The sequence below is a fragment of the Geotrypetes seraphini genome, chromosome 6 (assembly GCF_902459505.1).
Source record: "Geotrypetes seraphini chromosome 6, aGeoSer1.1, whole genome shotgun sequence".
Taxonomy (NCBI): Eukaryota; Metazoa; Chordata; class Amphibia; order Gymnophiona; family Dermophiidae; genus Geotrypetes; species Geotrypetes seraphini.
The window spans coordinates 239,896,634-239,915,930 of record NC_047089.1 but is presented as its reverse complement, the minus strand read 5'-3'; the positions used below and the strand labels follow the sequence as shown (position 1 = coordinate 239,915,930).

The window sequence follows — 19,297 nt, the reverse complement described above, 5'->3', positions numbered from 1 at the left end:
TTCCGAAATTGATAATAAGTAAGGGATGGAGAAATAAGAGCATTCAAACATGGATTTAGGCGTCATATCGAAAAGGCCCCTCTGTGTGTCTAAGCAAACTAACCACATATGAGTCCTCGAAATGGAAGAGGGTTTTCAGGGCTAATGGTCGTATCAAGAGGAATCGTTCACTGTAACAAATTTACTCTGTCTTTTCTTTTATTTTCCGTCCACCATTGCAGAATTATGGCTTGGAAACCGAAAATTTAAAAACCCTGTCTCACAAGCTAAACGCATCTGCCAAAAACCTGCAGAACTTCATCACGGGAAGAAGAAGAAGCGGCCATTACGACGGCAAGAGCAGCAGGAAATTACCGAACGACTTCCTGACTTCTGTGGTGGACCTGATTGGAGCAGCTAAGAGCCTGTTGGCTTGGTTGGACAGGTAAAGACTCCCGATGTTTTACAGGGAACCAGTTCAGAAGCACCCAGGAAAAAGTCTTGGGACGTTATTTGAAAGAAGTTATATGCGCGTTGGCAGCCAGTAAACACGTGACCTGTGGTGTAACGAGGGAGAGAAGCACCCGGGGCGGTGGCACCCCTCCTCGCCCTCTTCTACACCCCCCCAACCTCTACACACTCCTTCCCTGCCTCCTTCTGCCGTGCACATGCCACCTCCCTCCCCCGTACCTCTGTAATGTTCCTGGTGCGAGCAGCAACCCCCAAGCTGCTGTTGTGCAGCGTCTGCTCTTCCTCTGACATCACTTCCTAGTCCAGGAAGTGATGTCAGAAGAAAAGCCGACGCTGGCACGACAACAGCTTGGGGGTTGCTTCTCGTGCCAGGAACATGACAGAGGTACGGAGCAAGGGAAGCGGCATGCACGCATGGAAGTGGGGGGACGGGGAAGAAGCGGGGGAGGGGCAGAGAGGACAGGTGCCTGCGCCCTCATCAAAGTAGTGCCTAGGGCAGACCCGCCCCCCCCCTTATTACACCACTACATATTTGCGGTTTCAGCAATCGCAGTTTTAATTATTCACGTTTTTTAGCTTGCTGTCTCCTCCCCCAAACTACATCAGCTTGCATAGAGAAATCGCTGATTCCAAGCGTTTACAGAGAAAATCGCCGATTCCCAGCACTTTCTTCACCGTGTTTTGCCTCTCCTTCAGGAACAGGCCAGGTCTCCCACCGTGTTATTTGCGGTTTCACCAGGTTCACGATGGTTTTTAATTAAAACCAGCGAATAGCATGAAAAAGTTATTTGTGGGTCTGTTAATCTCCTATCACAGCCAATACGGAGGGAGAAGTGTAACTTCACTATACAGTATATGGATTTTTTTGCCCTTATACAGCTAGCATAATGGCCGATAGCCTGTCTGGTACTATTTGTATAAGAAAGGAGACAATTTGACTCAAATGGGTGGCTCACAACAGGAGCTTAGCAAACAGAAAGAGTGGAGAGCTATGTATGTTAACGCACACAGCCTAGGGAATAAATTTCTAGAACTAGAAACAGAAATAGTTAATGCAGACATAGACATAGTAGCAATATCAGAAACATGGTTCACAGACTCTCATGGGTGGGATATAACCATACCAGGATACAACCTGATTAGACAAGATAGAGAGGGTAAGTTAGGTGGTGGGGTAGCACTTTATATCAAAGAGAACATTAAAACAACCAGGATCACAGACGTCAAGTATACTGGGGAATCCATCTGGGTAAACCTGGCCAGAGGTGGTGAAAAATGCCTGTACCTTGGTGTGGTATACAGACCTCCGAGACAATCGGAGGAAAAGGACGCAGAATTAATTGAAGACACTGAGAATATCACCTTACGGGGGGAGGCTGTTCTATTAGGAGACTTCAACATGCCTGATGTAGACTGGAACACACTATCAGCGACAATCTGTGACAGCAGGAGGATATTAACGTCCATGAAGGGAGTAAGGCTCAGACAAATGGTACTAGAGCCCACTAGGGCCCAAGCCATCCTGGACTTGGTACTTACGAATGGGGAAAGCGTCTCGGACGTCTTGGTGGGAGAGACGCTAGCCACCAGTGACAATAACATGGTATGGTTTAAACTTAAGAAAGGCTTCCCTAGATCACAAACAAAAACAAGGGTACTCAATTTCAGGGGCACTGACTTTGCACGCATGGGAGATTTCGTCTACCAGATGCTGCAGGTTCAAGAAGTAACTGATAATGTGGAAGCTATGTGGTCAACCTTGAAATCGATCCTACATGAGGCAACTATCCGCTATATAAAATCGGTAACCAAACAACAAAGAAAAAGGAAACCCCAATGGTTCACAGATAAGGTATCACACCTCGTCAAGGAGAAGAAAAGAGCATTTCTATCATATAAACGCATGGGGGAAACAGAAGCAAACAATGAATACAGGACAAAGTCTGCAGCGGTCAAAACAGCAGTCAGGGAGGCAGTGGCGTACCTAGGGGGGGGCGGGCCGCCCCGGGTGCCAGCCCTAAGGGGGTGTTCCCGGCCTTGCCGTTCAGTCCCCCGCCACCCCTGAAGGACCGCTCGCCCCACTGACCTTCCTGCACCACCTGTGAAGCAGCCCGCAGCAGGATCGCGAAGTCAGCGTCAGCATCCCTGCGCTGCTTCCTGCGCCGCGATCCCGCCCCTCCTCTGACGTCAGAGGAGGGGCGGGACCGTGGCGCAGGAAGCAGCGCAGGGATCGCTGACGCTGACTTCGCGATCCTGCTGCGGCTGCTTCATAGGTGGTGCGGGGAGGCCAGGGGGGCGAGCGGTCCTTCGGGGTGGGTCGGGGCATCAGGCCTTCAGGGTGGGGCGGGCGGGCAGGCAAGCGATGCCTCTGATGTCGGAGAGGAAGTTGGTGCAGTACTAGAGGAGCGTACGGGAGGAGGAGATCTGGTTTTCTGATCTTCCCGTCTGCTGCACATAGAGGAACAGAGAAAGTCAGCTATGCAAGGTCTGCCCTGGAGAAGCCATCTTAGTGCCTCTGTATTTCACAGATTTAAAAAAGCAAAAACCCAGAAACTAAAGAGTTTTCTTATTTATATTCTTAGAAAACCAAGGGGCCTAAAGTTCACACACAAAAATCTATGCTGTACATGTAAATTTTCAAGGGGGAGGGGGTGACAGGCAGGCAGGCAGGCAGGCAGGCCTTCAAGGGGGGACAGGCCTTCGGGGGGGGGGGGGGGTGCAGACCTTCAAGGGGGGCAGGCAGGCCTTCAGGGGGGTGCAGGCCTTCGGGGGGGGTGTAGGCCTTTGGGGGGGTGCAGACCTTCAAGGGGGTGCAGGCCTTCAAGGGGGGGAACAGGCCTTCAAGGGGGGAAAGGCAGGCAGGCCTTCAAGGGGGGGACAGGCCTACAAGGGGGGGAGAAGCTACAAGGGGGTGGTACAAGCCTTCAAGTGGGGGACAGGCCTTCGGGGGGGGGGGTGCAGACCTTCAAGGGAGTGCAGGCCTTCGAGGGGGGTGGTGCAGGCCTTCAAGGGGGTGCAGGCCTTCAAGGGGGGACAGGCCTTCAAGGGGGGAAAGGCAGGCAGGCAGGCCTTCAAGGGGGGACAGGCCTACAAGGGGGGGGGGGAAGCTACAAGGGGGTGGGATAGGCCTTCAAGTGGGGGACAGGCCTTCGGGGGGGGGTGCAGGCCTTCGGGGGGTGCAGACCTTCAAGGGGGGGACAGGCAGGCAGGCCTTCAAGGGGGGGACAGGCCTACAAGGGGAAGGGACAGGCCTTCAAGGGGGGTGCAGGCCTTCAAGGTGGGACAGGCAGACCTTTAAGGGGGGACAGGCCTTTGGGGGGGGACCATGATTTAGAAGTACACGGAGGGAAGGGGGTGTTCAAAGAGACATGCATATGCCAAACTTTGGGGGGGGGGGAAGAAATAATGGGTCTGAAAATAGAGGAGAGGGAGAGAGATGATGGACCATGGGATTTAGGGAGGGAAGGAACAGAAAGGGAGAGAAATTGGACACAAGGGATGGTGTGGAGGAGGGATAGAGATACTGGATAGGAGGGTAATTAGGAAAAGAAAGGGAGAGATGGTGGACTCTGGGATGGTGGGGAAGGAGGGAGAGATGCCGGTGAAAGGGTATTTAAGAAAAGGTGGATCTGTGGAGGGAGATGAAAAAAAGGAAAGATACCAGACTTCCTGGGAAGGGAAGGGAAATGGAAAGGGAGGACAGAGTTGGCAGATGGATGGTTAGCATGCAGAAAGAAGGAGACCCTGGCAAGCAAGTTATCAGAAGAAAACCAGAGCCTTGGACCAACAAGATTTGAAATATAACCAGACAACAAAAGGTAGAAAAATTAATTTTATTTTCTGTTTTGTGATTATAACATGTCAGATTTGAAATGTGTATCCTGCCAGAGCTGGTGTTGGACTGCAAACGTGAGCTAGAATTTAACAGAAAGAGGAAAAGTCCTTTTTGTTTCTTTATTTTATTTACACCACAGCGCCAGTGTGGTTAGGAGAAGCCAAAGGGGGTGAAAAAGCTATAAAACCCACCAGGAGTTTTGAAAAAAATCACCCAACTGGGCAGGAAAATCGAATTGAAAAACCAATTCAATAGGGCTGAATCGAATCAAAATTTTTTTTTTCCTGTATCTGGCAGCATTAGTTTGCGCTACTGTCTTAGACTTTAGGACCTGGGATTGGGGAGAGATGGCATCCTCAGTACTTTATAATGCAAGTGAAACGAGGATTTGGTCAGACTTTTGAAGGGTCTGCAGAAAAAAAATATTGTATAGGCCGGGGACATGAGACAGCAGGAAATGGGAACTTTTCTTCCTTCTATTTTTGTGAATGGAAAGGCTGAGGATGTCAGAGAGGTCAGTTAAAATATGTGCTTTATAATAAAATATAATAATGTGTTTTATAAAGTTTATAGCATAGCTGGCCTACCCAGTGAGGTGTTCCTAGTGGTGATGGTGGCAGCGTGTCAATGTGTTGAGAGGAAGAGGTGGTCTGGGAAATTCTGCTGAGCAAACTCCGGGCCCATTTCCACCCCCCAGTTAGTCCACTCCACTCAACTGATTCACACACTGAGTGGGTCTTTGGGTGTTGTTTTGGGATCTCTTCCAGTGGTTTATCTCCTTCTGGTCCAAGGAAGGAAACTTTGTTATCCTTAGCATTGACCTACAGAATATGTTTGTAACAGCGCTGCTTGTGTGGCATTAGGCTATGTAGTGATTGAAAGAAAAAAACAGACCTTTGCACATTTTTGCACTATATGGTGGGTGTATGAGGAGATTCACATTTCCTGCACAGCTAAGTCCATGTGAAGTTACCTTGTGCTGTATTTGACATCTAGCAAGGTCTCTGTTTGAAAGGAAAGATCTAAACTTAAAAATGAAGTGGCCAGAAGTTATGGTAAAAGCAGATAGTGTAGCTGGTTTTAAGAAAGATTTGGACAAATTCCTGGAGGAAAAGTCCATAATCTGTTATTAAGACATGGGGGAAGTGTCTGCTTGCCCTGGATCGGTAGCATGGAATGTTGCTACTCTTTGGGTTTTGACCAGGTATTAGTGTCCTGGATTGGCTACCATGAGAATGGGCTACTGGGCATGATGGACCATTGGTCTGACCCAGTTAGGCTATTCTTATGTTATGTTCTCATCTGTAGGGGCCTTTGTTTTCACTTCTTATTTTAATGTATTTTTTTTCTGGGAACTTATCAGTGTTTTTTATAATGGGAACAAAAATGGAAGAGAATTAATGTGTGTGGAATGGGGGGGTAACTAATTTCTTCAGCTAAATAATTCAATCCACTTCAAACAGACATAGGAGAACTTGTGCACCATTCACACACCCTCCAACCAAAAACGTCAAAAGAAAAAAAACTGTTCGACAACCTCCTAGCCATTCGAGCTGCAACACTCGACCCACAACTCTACAACCAATTGATATCAACCACAGACTGCAAAACCTTCAAAAAGAAATAAAAACCCTGCTATTCAAAAAACACATAAAACCGAACTAACACAATCAGAACTGTCCCAAGCATCACCTGCAACTACTCCATATGTACTTCTAATGTCATGACAATTTAGACATAATTTATGTTATGTTATGTTTGGAATAATGGTTACATATATGAGGTTCAATAAAAGAAAATTTTCACTGCCTGTTTCTATTCTGACCATTTATTCCATTTCATGGTTATTGCAAAAAAAAAAAAAAAAAAAAAAAAAATTTTACATGGGGGGGGGGGGGGGGGGGGGGTGTCAAAAAATGATGGGCCCCGGGTGCCACATACCCTAGGTACGCCACTGCAGGGAGGCCAAACTTCGTATGGAAGAAACTCTAGCGAAGAACATAAAGAAAGGGGAAAAATCCTTCTTCAGATACATTAGCGACAGGAAAAAGAACACAAACGGGATAGTACGCCTTAGAACGCCAGACGGGAATTATGTAGAAACTGACTCTGATAAAGCCAAACTACTGAATGATTACTTCTGTTCAGTCTTTACCTGCGAGGCACCAGGGCACGGGCCTCGGCTGGATGCAAAGCAAAGCATGGATGACCCATTTCAGGAGTTTGAGTTCACACCAGCTGATGTTTACAGAGAACTGTCAAGACTCAAGGTGAACAAAGCCATGGGACCGGACAATCTGCACCCAAGAGTGCTCAGAGAGCTATGCGATGTTTTGGCGGAACCGTTAGCCATGCTCTTCAATCTCTCCCTAAGTACGGGGAGAGTCCCCCTGGACTGGAAAACTGCCAATGTTGTTCCTCTGCACAAAAAGGGTTGCAGAGCGGAGGTTGCGAATTACAGACCAGTAAGTCTCACATCAATAGTGTGTAAACTCATGGAACTCTTCTTAAAGGGAAATTGGACGCAATATTGGATGAGGGGAATCTGAGGATCCCTGTCAACATGGATTCACTAGGGGCAGGTCATGCCAATCCAATCTTATCAGCTTCTTTGACTGGGTGACAGGAAAGCTAGACTCGGGAGAGTCTCTGGACATAGTGTACTTGGATTTCAGTAAAGCGTTTGACAGTGTCCCACACCGTAGACCACAGGTGTCGAAGTCAGTTCTCGAGGGCCGCAATCCAGTCGGGTTTTCAGAATTTCCCCAATGAATATGCATTGAAAGCAGTGCATGCACATAGATCTCATGCATATTCATTGGGGAAATCTTGAAAACCCGACTGGATTGCGGCTCTCGAGGATCGACTTTGACACCCCTGCCGTAGACTATTAAACAAGATGAAATCGATGGGGTTAGGTGAGAAACTAACGGCATAGATCAATGATTGGCTGAGTGGAAGACTACAGAGGGTGGTGGTCAATGGCACCCTCTCTAAGACATCCGAGGTGACTAGCGGAGTGCCGCAGGGCTCAGTCCTGGGACCATCCCTTTTTAACATATTCATAAGGGACTTGACCCAAGGTCTTCAGGGAAAAGTAGCACTGTTTGCCGACGACGCCAAACTGTGTAATATAGTAGGTGAAAGCGATATCACGGATGGTATGGCGCAGGATCTGATCAAGCTGGAAAACTGGTCCTCAACATGGCAGCTGGGCTTCAACGCAAAGAAGTGTAAGGTGATGCATCTCGGCAGCAGAAATCCATGCAGAACATACACCTTAGAAACATAGAAACATAGAAATAGACGACAGATAAGGGCCACGGCCCATCAAGTCTGCCCACTCCAGTGACCCTCCCTATCTATCTTTGCGGATAGACCCACATGTTTGTCCCATTTGGCCTTAAAATCTGGCACGCTTCTGGCCTCAATAACCTGAAGTGGAAGACTATTCCAGCGATCAACCACCCTTTCGGTGAAGAAGAACTTCCTAGTGTCACCGTGTAGTTTCCCGCCCCTGATTTTCCACTGATGCCCCCTTGTTGCCGCGGGACCCTTGAAAAAGAAGATATCCTCTTCCACCTCGATGCGACCTGTGAGGTACTTGAATGTCTCGATCATATCTCCCCTCTCTCTATGTTCCTCGAGTGAGTAGAGCTGCAACTTCCCTAACCGCTCCTCGTATGAGAGCTCCTTGAGTCCCAAGACCATCCTGGTGGCCATTCTCTGGACCGATTCCAGTCTCAGCACATCCTTGCGGTAATGTGGCTTCCAAAATTGCACACAGTACTCCAGGTGCGGTCTCACCATGGATCTATACAGTGGCATAATGACTTCAGGTTTACGGCTGACGAAACTCCTGCGTATGCAACCTATGATTTGCCTTGCTTTGGATGAAGCTTGCTCCACTTGGTTTGCAGACTTCATGTCTTCCCTGACAATCACCCCTAAGTCTCTTTCTACTTCAGTTTTTGTCAAGATCTCGCCATTTAGGGTGTAAGTCTTGCATGGATTTTGGCTTCCCAGGTGCATGACTTTGCATTTTTTGGCATTGAAACTGAGTTGCCAGGACATAGACCAGTGCTCCAGTAGAAGTAGGTCATGCATCATATCATCTGCCATTGAATTATTGTCTGTTGTGCTCTTGTTCACTACATTGCTTAGCTTGGCATCATCGGCGAATAATGTTATTCTTCCTCGGAGCCCTTCTGTCAAGTCTCTTATGTAGATGTTGAACAAGATCGGGCCCAGGACGGAGCCCTGTGGCACTCCACTTATCACCTCTGACATTTCGGAGGGGGTGCCATTCACCACTACCCTCTGAAGCCTACCACCAAGCCAGTTCCCAACCCAATTTGTCAATGTGTCGCCCAAACCTATAGAACTCATCTTGCTTAGCAACCTGCGGTGTGGTACACTATCAAATGCTTTGCTGAAATCCAGGTAGACGATGTCCAGGGACTCACCAGCATCCAGCTTCCTCGTCACCCAGTCAAAGAAGCTGATCAGGTTGGATTGGCAGGATCTCCCCTTAGTAAATCCATGAATGGAGAAACACTAGCTACGACCTCAGAAGAACGGGACTTGGGAGTAATCATCAGTGCAGACATGAAGGCTGCCAAACAAGTAGAGAAGGCCTCATCCAAGGCAAGGCGGATGATGGGATGTATCAATAGAAGCTTCGTCAGCCGTAAACCTGAAGTCATAATGCCACTGTACAGAACCATGGTGAGGCCTCATCTGGAGTACTGTGTGCAATTCTGGAGGCCACATTACCGTAAAGATGTACTTCGAGCTGAGTCGGTCCAGCGAATAGCCACTAGGATGGTCTCCGGACTCAAGGGTCTCTCATACGAGGAAAGACTGGGCAAGTTACAGCTCTACTCTCTAGAGGAGCGCAGGGAGAGGGGTGACATGATTGAGACATTTAAGTACGTCACAGGTCGTGTCGAGGTGGAAAACGACATATTCTTTCCGAAGGGACCTTCAGTCACAAGGGGGCACCCGCTCAAACTCAGAGGAGGGAGATTTGGTGGTGACACCAGGAAGTACTTCTTTACAGAAAGGGTGGTGGATCACTGGAACAAACTACCGGTGCAGGTGATCAAGGCCACTAGCGTGCTCGACTTTAAGAATAAATGGGACATCCACGTGGGATCTCTACGTGGGTCGAGCAGCACTCTGACTTAATGGGGTGGGACAGTGGAGTGGGCAGACTTGATGGGCTATAGCCCTTTTCTGCCGTCATCTTTCTATGTTTCTATGTTTACAATGGAGGGGGGGCCACATGTGCCATGGAACCCTCCAAATTTTCCTTTCTTCCTTCCCTTCCCACAAGGTGTTTCTTTCATGGAGGTGGCACTTATGTTGGCATAACTGCGGTATACATGGGGCCTTGAGCATCTCCACATGTTTAAGGCCTGTCCGCTTCCACCTCCTTCCAAACAGGGAGTGAGAGCCAGCAGGCCTTGAGCATATGCAGATGCTTTATGTCCCTCCCCCCCCAGGCTGGCCTTGATGCCTGTTCTGTTCTGCTGATTGGAGCTTCACCACCGTGGTGGAGGGAGGTGAGGAAAGAAACACGTTGAGGGGGAGGTGGAAGGAACATGCAGACAACTTACTGTATTCTCTAAAACTACGTGCACGAATGTGGACCAACCCGGCTCCCGTCCTGTGAACACTAGGGTTACCGGACGTCGCGAAAAGCTGGACATGCCGAAGACTTTGGGACAGCACTTTATCTTTATCGTTTCTATTATGAATTAATATGGTTTCGGGGCGGTTGCCTGGCTGTGCCATTACCCCCCCAGAAGCTCTAGATAAGATAAGTTATTGCCTTAAATATATTACTGGGGTTACCAGACGTCTGGATTTCCCCGGACGGCTTTTCAAAACCTGGCACTTTGTCCAGGTTTTGAAAAGCTGGGTCGGGCAGGGAGGAAGTCCGCGCCTGCGTGGCCGCGATGACGTCATGCTGATGAAGAAGGGCAGGCTTAAGCTCCGTGGCTGCAGCCTAGCTCTCTGGGATCTTCCTGGGGATTTAAGTCCACAGAGCACGCTTTACTGATACATCTTAGCATAAACACTTATGCTTGTTCTTTTACAAGAAACGGAGTAAAATGGGAAAAAGTTTAAAAAAAAGAAAGAAACAGAGTAAATGCCCACATAAAATGGGGGTAGAACAACCACAGTCTCCCCTAATAAGTCAAGGGTGTCAAAGTCCCTCCTCAAGGGCCACGGTCCAGTCGGGATTTCAGGATGTCCCCAATGAATATGCATGAGATCTATTTGCATGCACGATTGCATTGCGGCCCTCGACTTTGACACCCCTGCTGTAAGTGCAAATGTTGGAGCAATCTTTGAAACACAGTCTAGGCCAGGGTTGGGCAACTCCGGTCCTCGAGGGCCGGAATCCAGTCGGGTTTTCAGGATTTCCCCAATGAATATGCATTGAAAGCAGTGCATGCAAATAAATCTCATGCAATTTCATTGGGGAAATCCTGAAAACCCGACTGGATTCCGGCCCTTGAGGACAGCAATTGCCCACCCCTGGTCTAGGCCTTATTTTCCTAGAGTGTGCATGAGGCTGAGAGTTACAAAATAAGGACTGGACTAGAATCTCACAACCCTGTAGAGCAGGGGTGTCAAAGTCCCTTGCTCAAGGGCCGCAATCCAGTCGGGTTTTCAGGATTTCTCCAGTGAATAGGCATGAGATCTATTAGCATACAATGAAAGCAGTGCATGCAAATAGATCTCATGCAGATTCATTGGGGAAATCCTGAAAATCCAACTGGATTGCGACCCTCGAGGAGGGACTTTGACACCCCTGCTGTAGAGCAAGGGTCCTCAAATCCAGCCCTTGAGGTCCACAACCCGCCCTGACATTCATGATGTTCACAATTAATATGTATGATATTTGCATGCCCTGCTTATACTCCATGAAAATATATCTCATACCTATTCATTATAGAAATCCTGAAAACCAGGCCAGGTTGTGGATCTCGAGGCCTGGATTTGAGGACCCCCTGACACAGAGGCTGATTGGCAGCCCTGTCTTTTGCATATAGCAGGGAGAGGGAACTCCGGTCCTCGAGAGCCTTATTCCAGTTGGGTTTTCAGGATTTCTCCAATGAATATGCATTGAAAGCAGGGCATGCAAATAGATCTCATGCATATTCATTGTGGAAATCCTGAAAACCCGACTGGAATATGGCTCTCGAGGACCGGAGTTCCTGGCATATAGTTTTTGCACATTTTTCATTTAATTGGGTGCATTTTCCCACAGAGTCGGCCTCCTGTTTTCACTGTCTCCATCCGTTTGTGCCGTTTTCATGCTTTCCGTGTATCTATTTATCATCTGGACGTGAGGATCAGGGCAGCGGTGCCTCATTTTACTAGTGAGGCTGCCGAAGCGAGATACCGTCAGAAGCCACTGTGACGCACCGAGGGCTAAGAAAGATGCTGTCTTATTCTTGATGGATGCACGGCTGCAGATTTCTTGATTTTTATGGTCTGACCACAGCCTCCCTTCAATACAATTTATTGAACTGAAATGTGCTTAGTGTCACCGCGTATTTCATATTAATGTTACAGCGAGCTGGAACAAAAAAAAATCACCTACTTTCCGTTTAATACTGCAGTCTGTTGCTCTTGTATATTTATCAGAATTAACTTGCTTTCTGGTTTAATGAGCGTCCATAACCGGGGGAGTGTGTTTTAATTCAATGGTATTGCATGCAGTCTGCTCGGCCTTGGAGTCAGCGAGTTGTGTAGACAGTTGAATAGGGAAAAGCGTTGGCTTATAAATGGAGAGAAAAAAAAAGGGAGGATGAGTGAATCTGGCAGTTCACTGGAAGCCTTGTGAAGATAATTTAACTTTACCTGAAGCGGAGCAGCATGGCTTTTAATTAATTTACAGAACGGTATTCTTTAAGTGGGATTTTTTTTTTTTTTTAATAAAGTTATTAATTTATTTAAGTTCTTATATGCTGCCTGCAAGCTTGAAAACGATCAGAGAAGCGTACGATTAGAGGCAGTAGGAATACTTCTGACTCCATTCTGCGCCCAGTCACGCCCCATTCTGCCGAGCCTCGCTCTCACACAGACCTCGTCTCTTCTTCCCCGAGCTCGGGGCTGCATCTGGAGGTCCTCCGAGCGAGGGAGAGTGCGACGCGACGATGTCGCACCTAAGCGTGCATGCATGTAATGTTTTTGCGTCGCCTCCACGTAGGCTCGGAAGTCCTCCAGATGCAGCCCCGAGCTCGGGGCCTGCCAAAACCCAGTTTTTCCCAGACATCTGGAAATCCTAGTAAAGGGCCATGGATTTGATATATCGCCTTTCGGTGGGTACCATCAAAGCAGATTATACAGTTCCAGAAGCATGCATGCCTATTCACTGGAGAAATCCTGAAAACCCGACTGGATTGCGGCCCTTGAGGAGGGACTTTGACACCCCTGCTCTACAGGGTTGTGAGATTCTAGTCCAGTCCTTATTTTGCAACTCTCAGCCTCATGCACACTCTAGGAAAATAAGGCCTAGACCAGGGGTGGGCAATTGCTGTTCTCAAGGGCCGGAATCCAGTCGGGTTTCAGGATTTCCCCAATGAATATGCATGAGATTTATTTGCATGCGTCCGCATCTGGAGTACTGCGTCCAATATTGGTCGCCGTACCTTAAGAAGGATATGGCGATACTCGAGAGGGTTCAGAGGAGAGCGACACGTCTGATAAAAGGGATGGAAAACCTTTCATACGCTGAGAGATTGGAAAAACTGGGACTTTTTACCCTGGAGAAGAGAAGACTTAGAGGGGATATGATAGAGACTTACAAGATCATGAAGGGCATAGAGAGAGTAGAGAGGGACAGATTCTTCACACTTTCAAAAAATAAAAGAACAAGAGGGCATTCAGAAAAGTTGAAAGGGGACAGATTCAAAACGAATGCTAAGAAGTTCTTCTTTACCCAACGTGTGGTGGACACCTGGAATGCGCTTCCAGAGAGCGTAATAGGGTAGAGTACGGTACGGGGGTTCAAGAGGGAAATGGACAACTTTCTGCTGGAAAAGGGAATAGAGGGGTATAGATAGAGGATTACTGCACAGGTCCTAGACCTGTTGGGCCACCGCGTGAGCGGACTGCTGGGCACGATGGACCTCAGGTCTGACCCAGTAGAGGCATTTCTTATGTTCTTATGTTCTTGCAATCCAAAGCACTCGTCTATCAAAGCAAATTTCCCCATAGGTAATAAAGGAAACTCAGACGATTCGTTCCACATCCCAAAAACTTTAATAGAAAATACAGTACTGTACGCACTTGTATTGCAAGATCGCACTCGTTTTGAACAGTCGCTACACTGCGGGTGAATCGGGCGTGATGCTTTTATTACGTTCAGCTGCGCTCAGTGATGCGACGCTCATATATTAGGCGTATGTGGCGTGACACACGTCTATGTGCTTATACATCGAGTTAAAATTTAAGAAAATGTTTTGCTCGTCTTGCAAAACACTCGTAAACCACGTTACTCGCTGTCCACGGTTTAAACATAAGAACATAAGCAGTGCCTCCGCCGGGTCAGACCATAGGTCCATCCAGCCCAGCAGTCCGCTCCCGCGGCGGCCCAAACAGGTCATGACCTGTCTAAATCATCAGAAGGGGCCCCCATGCCACCTTGGTTTCCTGATGAGTCCTATCTTCCCATCGAAGTCCTAGCCCTCCGGTCTTGCACATGCACGACCTGGTTGGGTTTCTATACTTTCTCAGTATCCCACGATCCCTTTATCCCCCAGGAATCTGTCCAGTCTCTGTTTGAATCCCTGTACCGTACTCTGCCCGATCACTTCCTCCGGTAGCGCATTCCAAGTGTCCACGACCCTTTGGGTGAAGAAAAACTTCCTTGCATTTGTTCTGAACCTATCTCCCTTGAGTTTCTCCGAATGCCCCCTCGTACCTGTTGTCCCCTTCAGCCTGAAGAATCTGTCCCTATCCACCCTCTCTATGCCCCTCATGATCTTGAAGGTCTCTATCATATCTCCCCTGAGCCTCCTTTTTTCCAGAGAGAAGAGCCCCAGCCTGTCCAACCTCTCGGCGTATGGGCAGTGTTCCAGCCCTCTTACCAGTTTCGTTGCTCTCCTTTGGACTCTCTCGAGTACCGCCATGTCTTTCTTGAGGTACGGCGACCAATATTGAACGCAGTATTCCAGATGAGGACGCACCATCGATCGATACAATGGCATGATGACTTCCCGCGTCCTGGTTGTTATGCCCCTCTTTATGATGCCCAGCATCCTGTTGGCTTTTTTCGAGGCTGCTGCGCACTGTGCAGATGGCTTCAGTGATGCATCCACCAGCACACCCAAGTCTCTCTCAAGACTGCTTTCTCCCAACTTTGACTGTATATACTAAACGCAGGTATTTTCTCTGCCTCTAGTGGGGCAATGGAGGGTTACTAGGCGCTGAAGTGGGAATCGGTTCACAGCCCATTGCGTTCCCCCACTCTACAAGGCTTGCACAAGATTACAATAAGCTGCAATGGGTTTTCAGCCCCTTAATCTAATCACGCAAGGAATGTCCTCTCTGATTTCCCTGGTCATGTCCTCCTTTTCCCGACGAGAGCAGGCAGGTGAGGGGCGGGGGGTGGGGCTGAGCCGGGGTGGGATTGGGGGTGGGGCTGGGGTGTAATGGGGTAGGCATGGGTGAAACTGGGCAGGCCTGGGGGCGGTCTAGGGGACAAGAAAGACATAGTGGCGCTAGAAAAGATTCAAAGAAGAGCAACCAAGATGGAAAAAGGGGATGGAACTCCTCTCGTATGAGGAAAGACTAAAACGGTTAGGGCTCTTCAGCTTGGGAAAGAGACGGCTGAGGGGAGATAGGATTGAAGTCTACAAAATCCGGAGTGGAGTAGAACGGGTACAAGTGGATCGATTTTTCACTCCATCAAAAATTACAAAGACACTCGATGAAGATGCAGGGAAATACTTTTAAAATCAATAGGAGGAAATATTTTTTCACTTAGAGAATAGTTAAGCTCTGGAATGCGTTGCCAGAGGATGTGGTAAGAGCGGATAGCGTAGCTGGTTTTAAGAAAGGTTTGGACAAGTTCCTGGAGGAAAAGTCCATAGTCTGTTATTAAGACATGGAGGAAGCCACTGCTTGCCCTGGATCGGTAGCACCGAATGTTGCTACTCTTCGGGATTCCGGAATCTTGCTATTCTTTAGGATTCTGAATGGAATGTTGCTACTCTTCGGGGTTCCGGAATCTTGCTATTCTTTAGGATTCTGAATGGAATGTTGCTACTATTTAGAGTTGTAGAATCTTGCTATTCTTTAGGATTCCGAATGGAATGTTGCTACTCTTCGGGGTTCCGGAATCTTGCTATTCTTTAGGATTCTGAATGGATTGTTGCTACTATTTAGAGTTGTAGAATCTTGCTATTCTTTAGGATTCCGAATGGAATGTTGCTACTCTTCGGGGTTCCGGAATCTTGCTATTCTTTAGGATTCTGAATGGAATGTTGCTACTCTTCGGGGTTCCGAATCTTGCTATTCTTTAGGATTCTGAATGGAATGTTGCTACTCTTCGGGGTTCCGAATCTTGCTATTCTTTAGGATTCTGAATGGAATGTTGCTACTATTTAGAGTTCTAGAATCTTGCTATTCTTTAGGATTAGAACATAAGAACATAAGAACTGCCATCTCCGGATCAGACCCATGGTCCATCGAGTCCGGCGATCCGCACACGCGGAGGCCCAGTCAGGTATACACCTGATGCAGTTTTAGTCACCCATATCCCTCTATGCCTCTCGTAAGGAGATGTGGATCTAATTTGCCTTTGAATCCTAGCACAGTGGATTCCTTAATAACCTCTGAATGGAATGTTGCTACTCCTTGGGTTTTGGCCAGATACTAGTGACCTGGATTGGCCACTGTGAGAATGGGCTACTGGGCTTGATGGACCATTGGTTCTGACCCAGTAAGGCTATTCTTATGTTCTGGTAACCCTACTTTCTGAGGAATATATGATTTGTCCCTTTCTTCTTCTCTCCCTAGCCAGGCAATCGGAACTATGAGACCCTCTCTGGGCAAAGTTGACTAAAGGTCTCTCTAGATGCAAAATGTTTCAAAGTAAAAAAGTTACATGTTTGAGCTTCTGTAACTTTTTCATAGTTTTGCTCTAGTGGAATTCATTAAAACCTCTTTTCCTTTTTTCGGTTCTGGTGACCTTAGCCACCTTTTCCCATACGCGTCAAAAATGCGGGGCATGCTGAAATCGTGCCTCTTCTCTTCCTTTGGCCAGAAACCCTGACCCAGGGCACTTTCCGAATTGTCTACACGCTGGGGGGGGGCAGCCGGTCAAAGGAACCTCTTCTCTTCTGCAGCTTATTCGTCGTGACCATTAAAATAGTCTTTCATTTCAAAGTCCTGCCGGCTGTTACGTCCTGCTGTTCATAAACATGAGAGGAAATGAATTATTCACGTCCTCTGTGCCTGAATGCAGTGTAACTGCAGTGCGTCCATCGGGGCCGCATTGCTATTGATCCTGCGTTACTGCTCTTGTTACGCTCGCTGCTGACTTGGGAGTACGGGAATATGGACGGCCAAGCCGAAAATTGATTGCTTCAGTAAGATCAGTGTGAATCCATCAGTGCTCATCAAGGTCTGGTTTTGGGTTGTTGTTTTTTTTTTTTTTTTGGGGGGGGGGGGTCCCTGTATGGCTCAATTGTGTAAACTTTTGGCCCTTTTAATTCAAAGGATTCATACTCTACCTGTGAGAGTTTGGCTCCTAAAAAGGTTTCTCTGAAGATTTACTACAGCTAAGAGCATAACATAACATAAAACTCACTTGTATACTGCAAGTTCTATGCGGTTCCCCAAAAATTAGTAATACAAAAGAATAAGGATTCAGATTCTAACGTCCAAAAGATTCCCTAAAAAGATTCGCTTTTAAGGCACGACGAAACTGTTGGTATAAAATTGGAAATGCAAATACACTTCCCCCTCCATATTCGTGGGGGTTAGGGGAAGAGCCGGCCCGTGAATATGGTAAAACCGCAAATAATATTTGGGCCGGTTCTGCCCTTATCCCCGGCTTCCCACGGCTATTTTTTAGCCCTGTAAACCCCCCCTTAAGCCTTACCTGGTGGTCTGGCGGGTTTTCAGGCAGGAGCGATCTTCCCACGCTCCTGCTCCGTGCAAATCGCTCACAGGAAATGGCTGCCTTGAGCTCCCTTAGTCTCTTGAGCTATTTCCTGTGAGCGATCTGCATAGAGCAGGAGTGTGGGAAGATCGCTCCTGCCTGAAAACCCGCCAGACCACCAGGTAAGGCTTAAAGGGGGGGGGGGCTTACAGGACTAAAAAAAAGCCCGAAAAATTAAAATTTATTTTATGGTCAAAAATCATGAATAACCGAATCCGTAGATACGGAATTTGCAAATACGGAGGGGGAAGTGTATATGAGTTAAATCCCTAGTCCATAAGGTTGCCTGAAAAGATAACAGTCGTTCCTGAAATTTCTTGTATTTATACTCGTAATTCCATGAAACTTCTGTATTTGGGAGTATGACAAGTGAGTGGCAACAATGGCGTACAGAGGGTGAGCGGCACCCGGTGCAATGGTGCCCTTCCCCTGCTCTCTTCCCCCCCCCCGCCACACACATGCCCCCCCTTCCCCACACCTTTTAAACTTCGGTGCGAGCAGCCACCAAATTCCCTGCATCGGCTCCGGCGCCCTCTCCGACGTCGCTTCCTAGGGCACCTAGGCACCTAGGGTCCTGGAAGTGACGTTGGAGAGAGTGCCGAAGCCGACGCAGGTGGCGAGTCGGCGGCTGCTCGCGCCGAAATTAAAAAGGTGCGGGGTAGGGGCGCATGCGTGGCAGGGGGGAGGAGTGGGAAGGGGAGTAGAGAGGAGAAAGGGTGCCTCCCACCCCCTTACTATGCCACGGAGTGGCAACATCAGCGGGTTTAGGGCAGGGAAAAGAAATGAGGAGATTATCTCGGAGAGAGCGAGACCAGAAGGCTTTGAGCATGCGCAAATGCTCAAAGCCTAGTCCAGCCCGGCACAGGAAGAAGGAGGATCTGTCTCGCATCGCCCAGCCCAGCCCAACCCAACGAGGGAGGATCTTCGGGCACTGACACTGGCACATCCTGTGCATTGGTGCTGGTGCCGGTGCCCAATCGGGTAAGAGTTGTCTTTGCGGTGCTGGGGGGGATGTAGGATCGCGGGGGAGGGGGGGTGACGCGAGCGGGGGGAGGATGCCGGTTCGCAGGGGGAATGCCGGATCAGAATGAAAAAAAAAATGTGTACAACGCGCTCACACGTATAACGCGCATGGTTATGCACGGTTTGTAAAATCCTGTATAACGCGCGCGTTATATGCGTGAAAATACGGTAGATGCTGGCACTGCCATCTTGAAGTAGGGACACTGGATCACTTGTTTTATTGTCCTTTGATTCTCGACTTTTGGGAAGTCTATTTGGGGTAAAATTAAGAAGATATTGGAGGCTTCTGATCCACTATCATATGACATTGTTTTATTTGGGACTTTATTGCAACCTAAAGGCTCCTTGTACTAAGGTGCGATAGGGCTTTAACGCGCAGAATATGATATACAGTAAACATAAATATGATCATGTTACACCTTTACTGAGATCCTTTCACTGGCTTCCTGTTTACTAGAGGATCCAATTTAAGTGTGCAACTGTAATTTTCAAAATCCTGTAGGGTATTTTTTTTCCTCCTTTGGTTTCTTTTTCCATTTAATTCACAAGAATTCTCTAATTCTAGAAGCTCTCAAAAATATAAATTTGGCTTTCCCACTGTTAAAGGAATGGCCAATTTTTTATCAATCATTTTCTTTTTTACTCTAGCGATTTTTACTATTCACAGTGACTCTCGGCGTTACATAACATCAGTTTGGCTTTATTATATACATTTGTTGTGACATATGTTTTTTCCTTTTTCTACCATGGACCCCTGATGAAGGTTGTCCTAAACATGGACCGTGTTGGGTCCCCTG

At 47.9% G+C, this 19,297-nt stretch overlaps 1 protein-coding gene across 6 annotated transcripts in view; it reads left to right on the top strand.

The window, feature by feature from the left end:
• The window catches only part of CNKSR2 (connector enhancer of kinase suppressor of Ras 2), a 546,461-nt gene that overhangs the window by 143,698 nt on the left and 383,466 nt on the right, over nucleotides 1-19,297 (top strand). For all 6 annotated transcript variants that reach the window (XM_033948517.1, XM_033948514.1, XM_033948515.1 and 3 more), the window contains exon 3: nucleotides 222-424. In XM_033948517.1, the coding sequence (XP_033804408.1) occupies nucleotides 222-424 (203 nt within the window). The remainder of the gene's footprint in view (nucleotides 1-221; nucleotides 425-19,297) is intronic.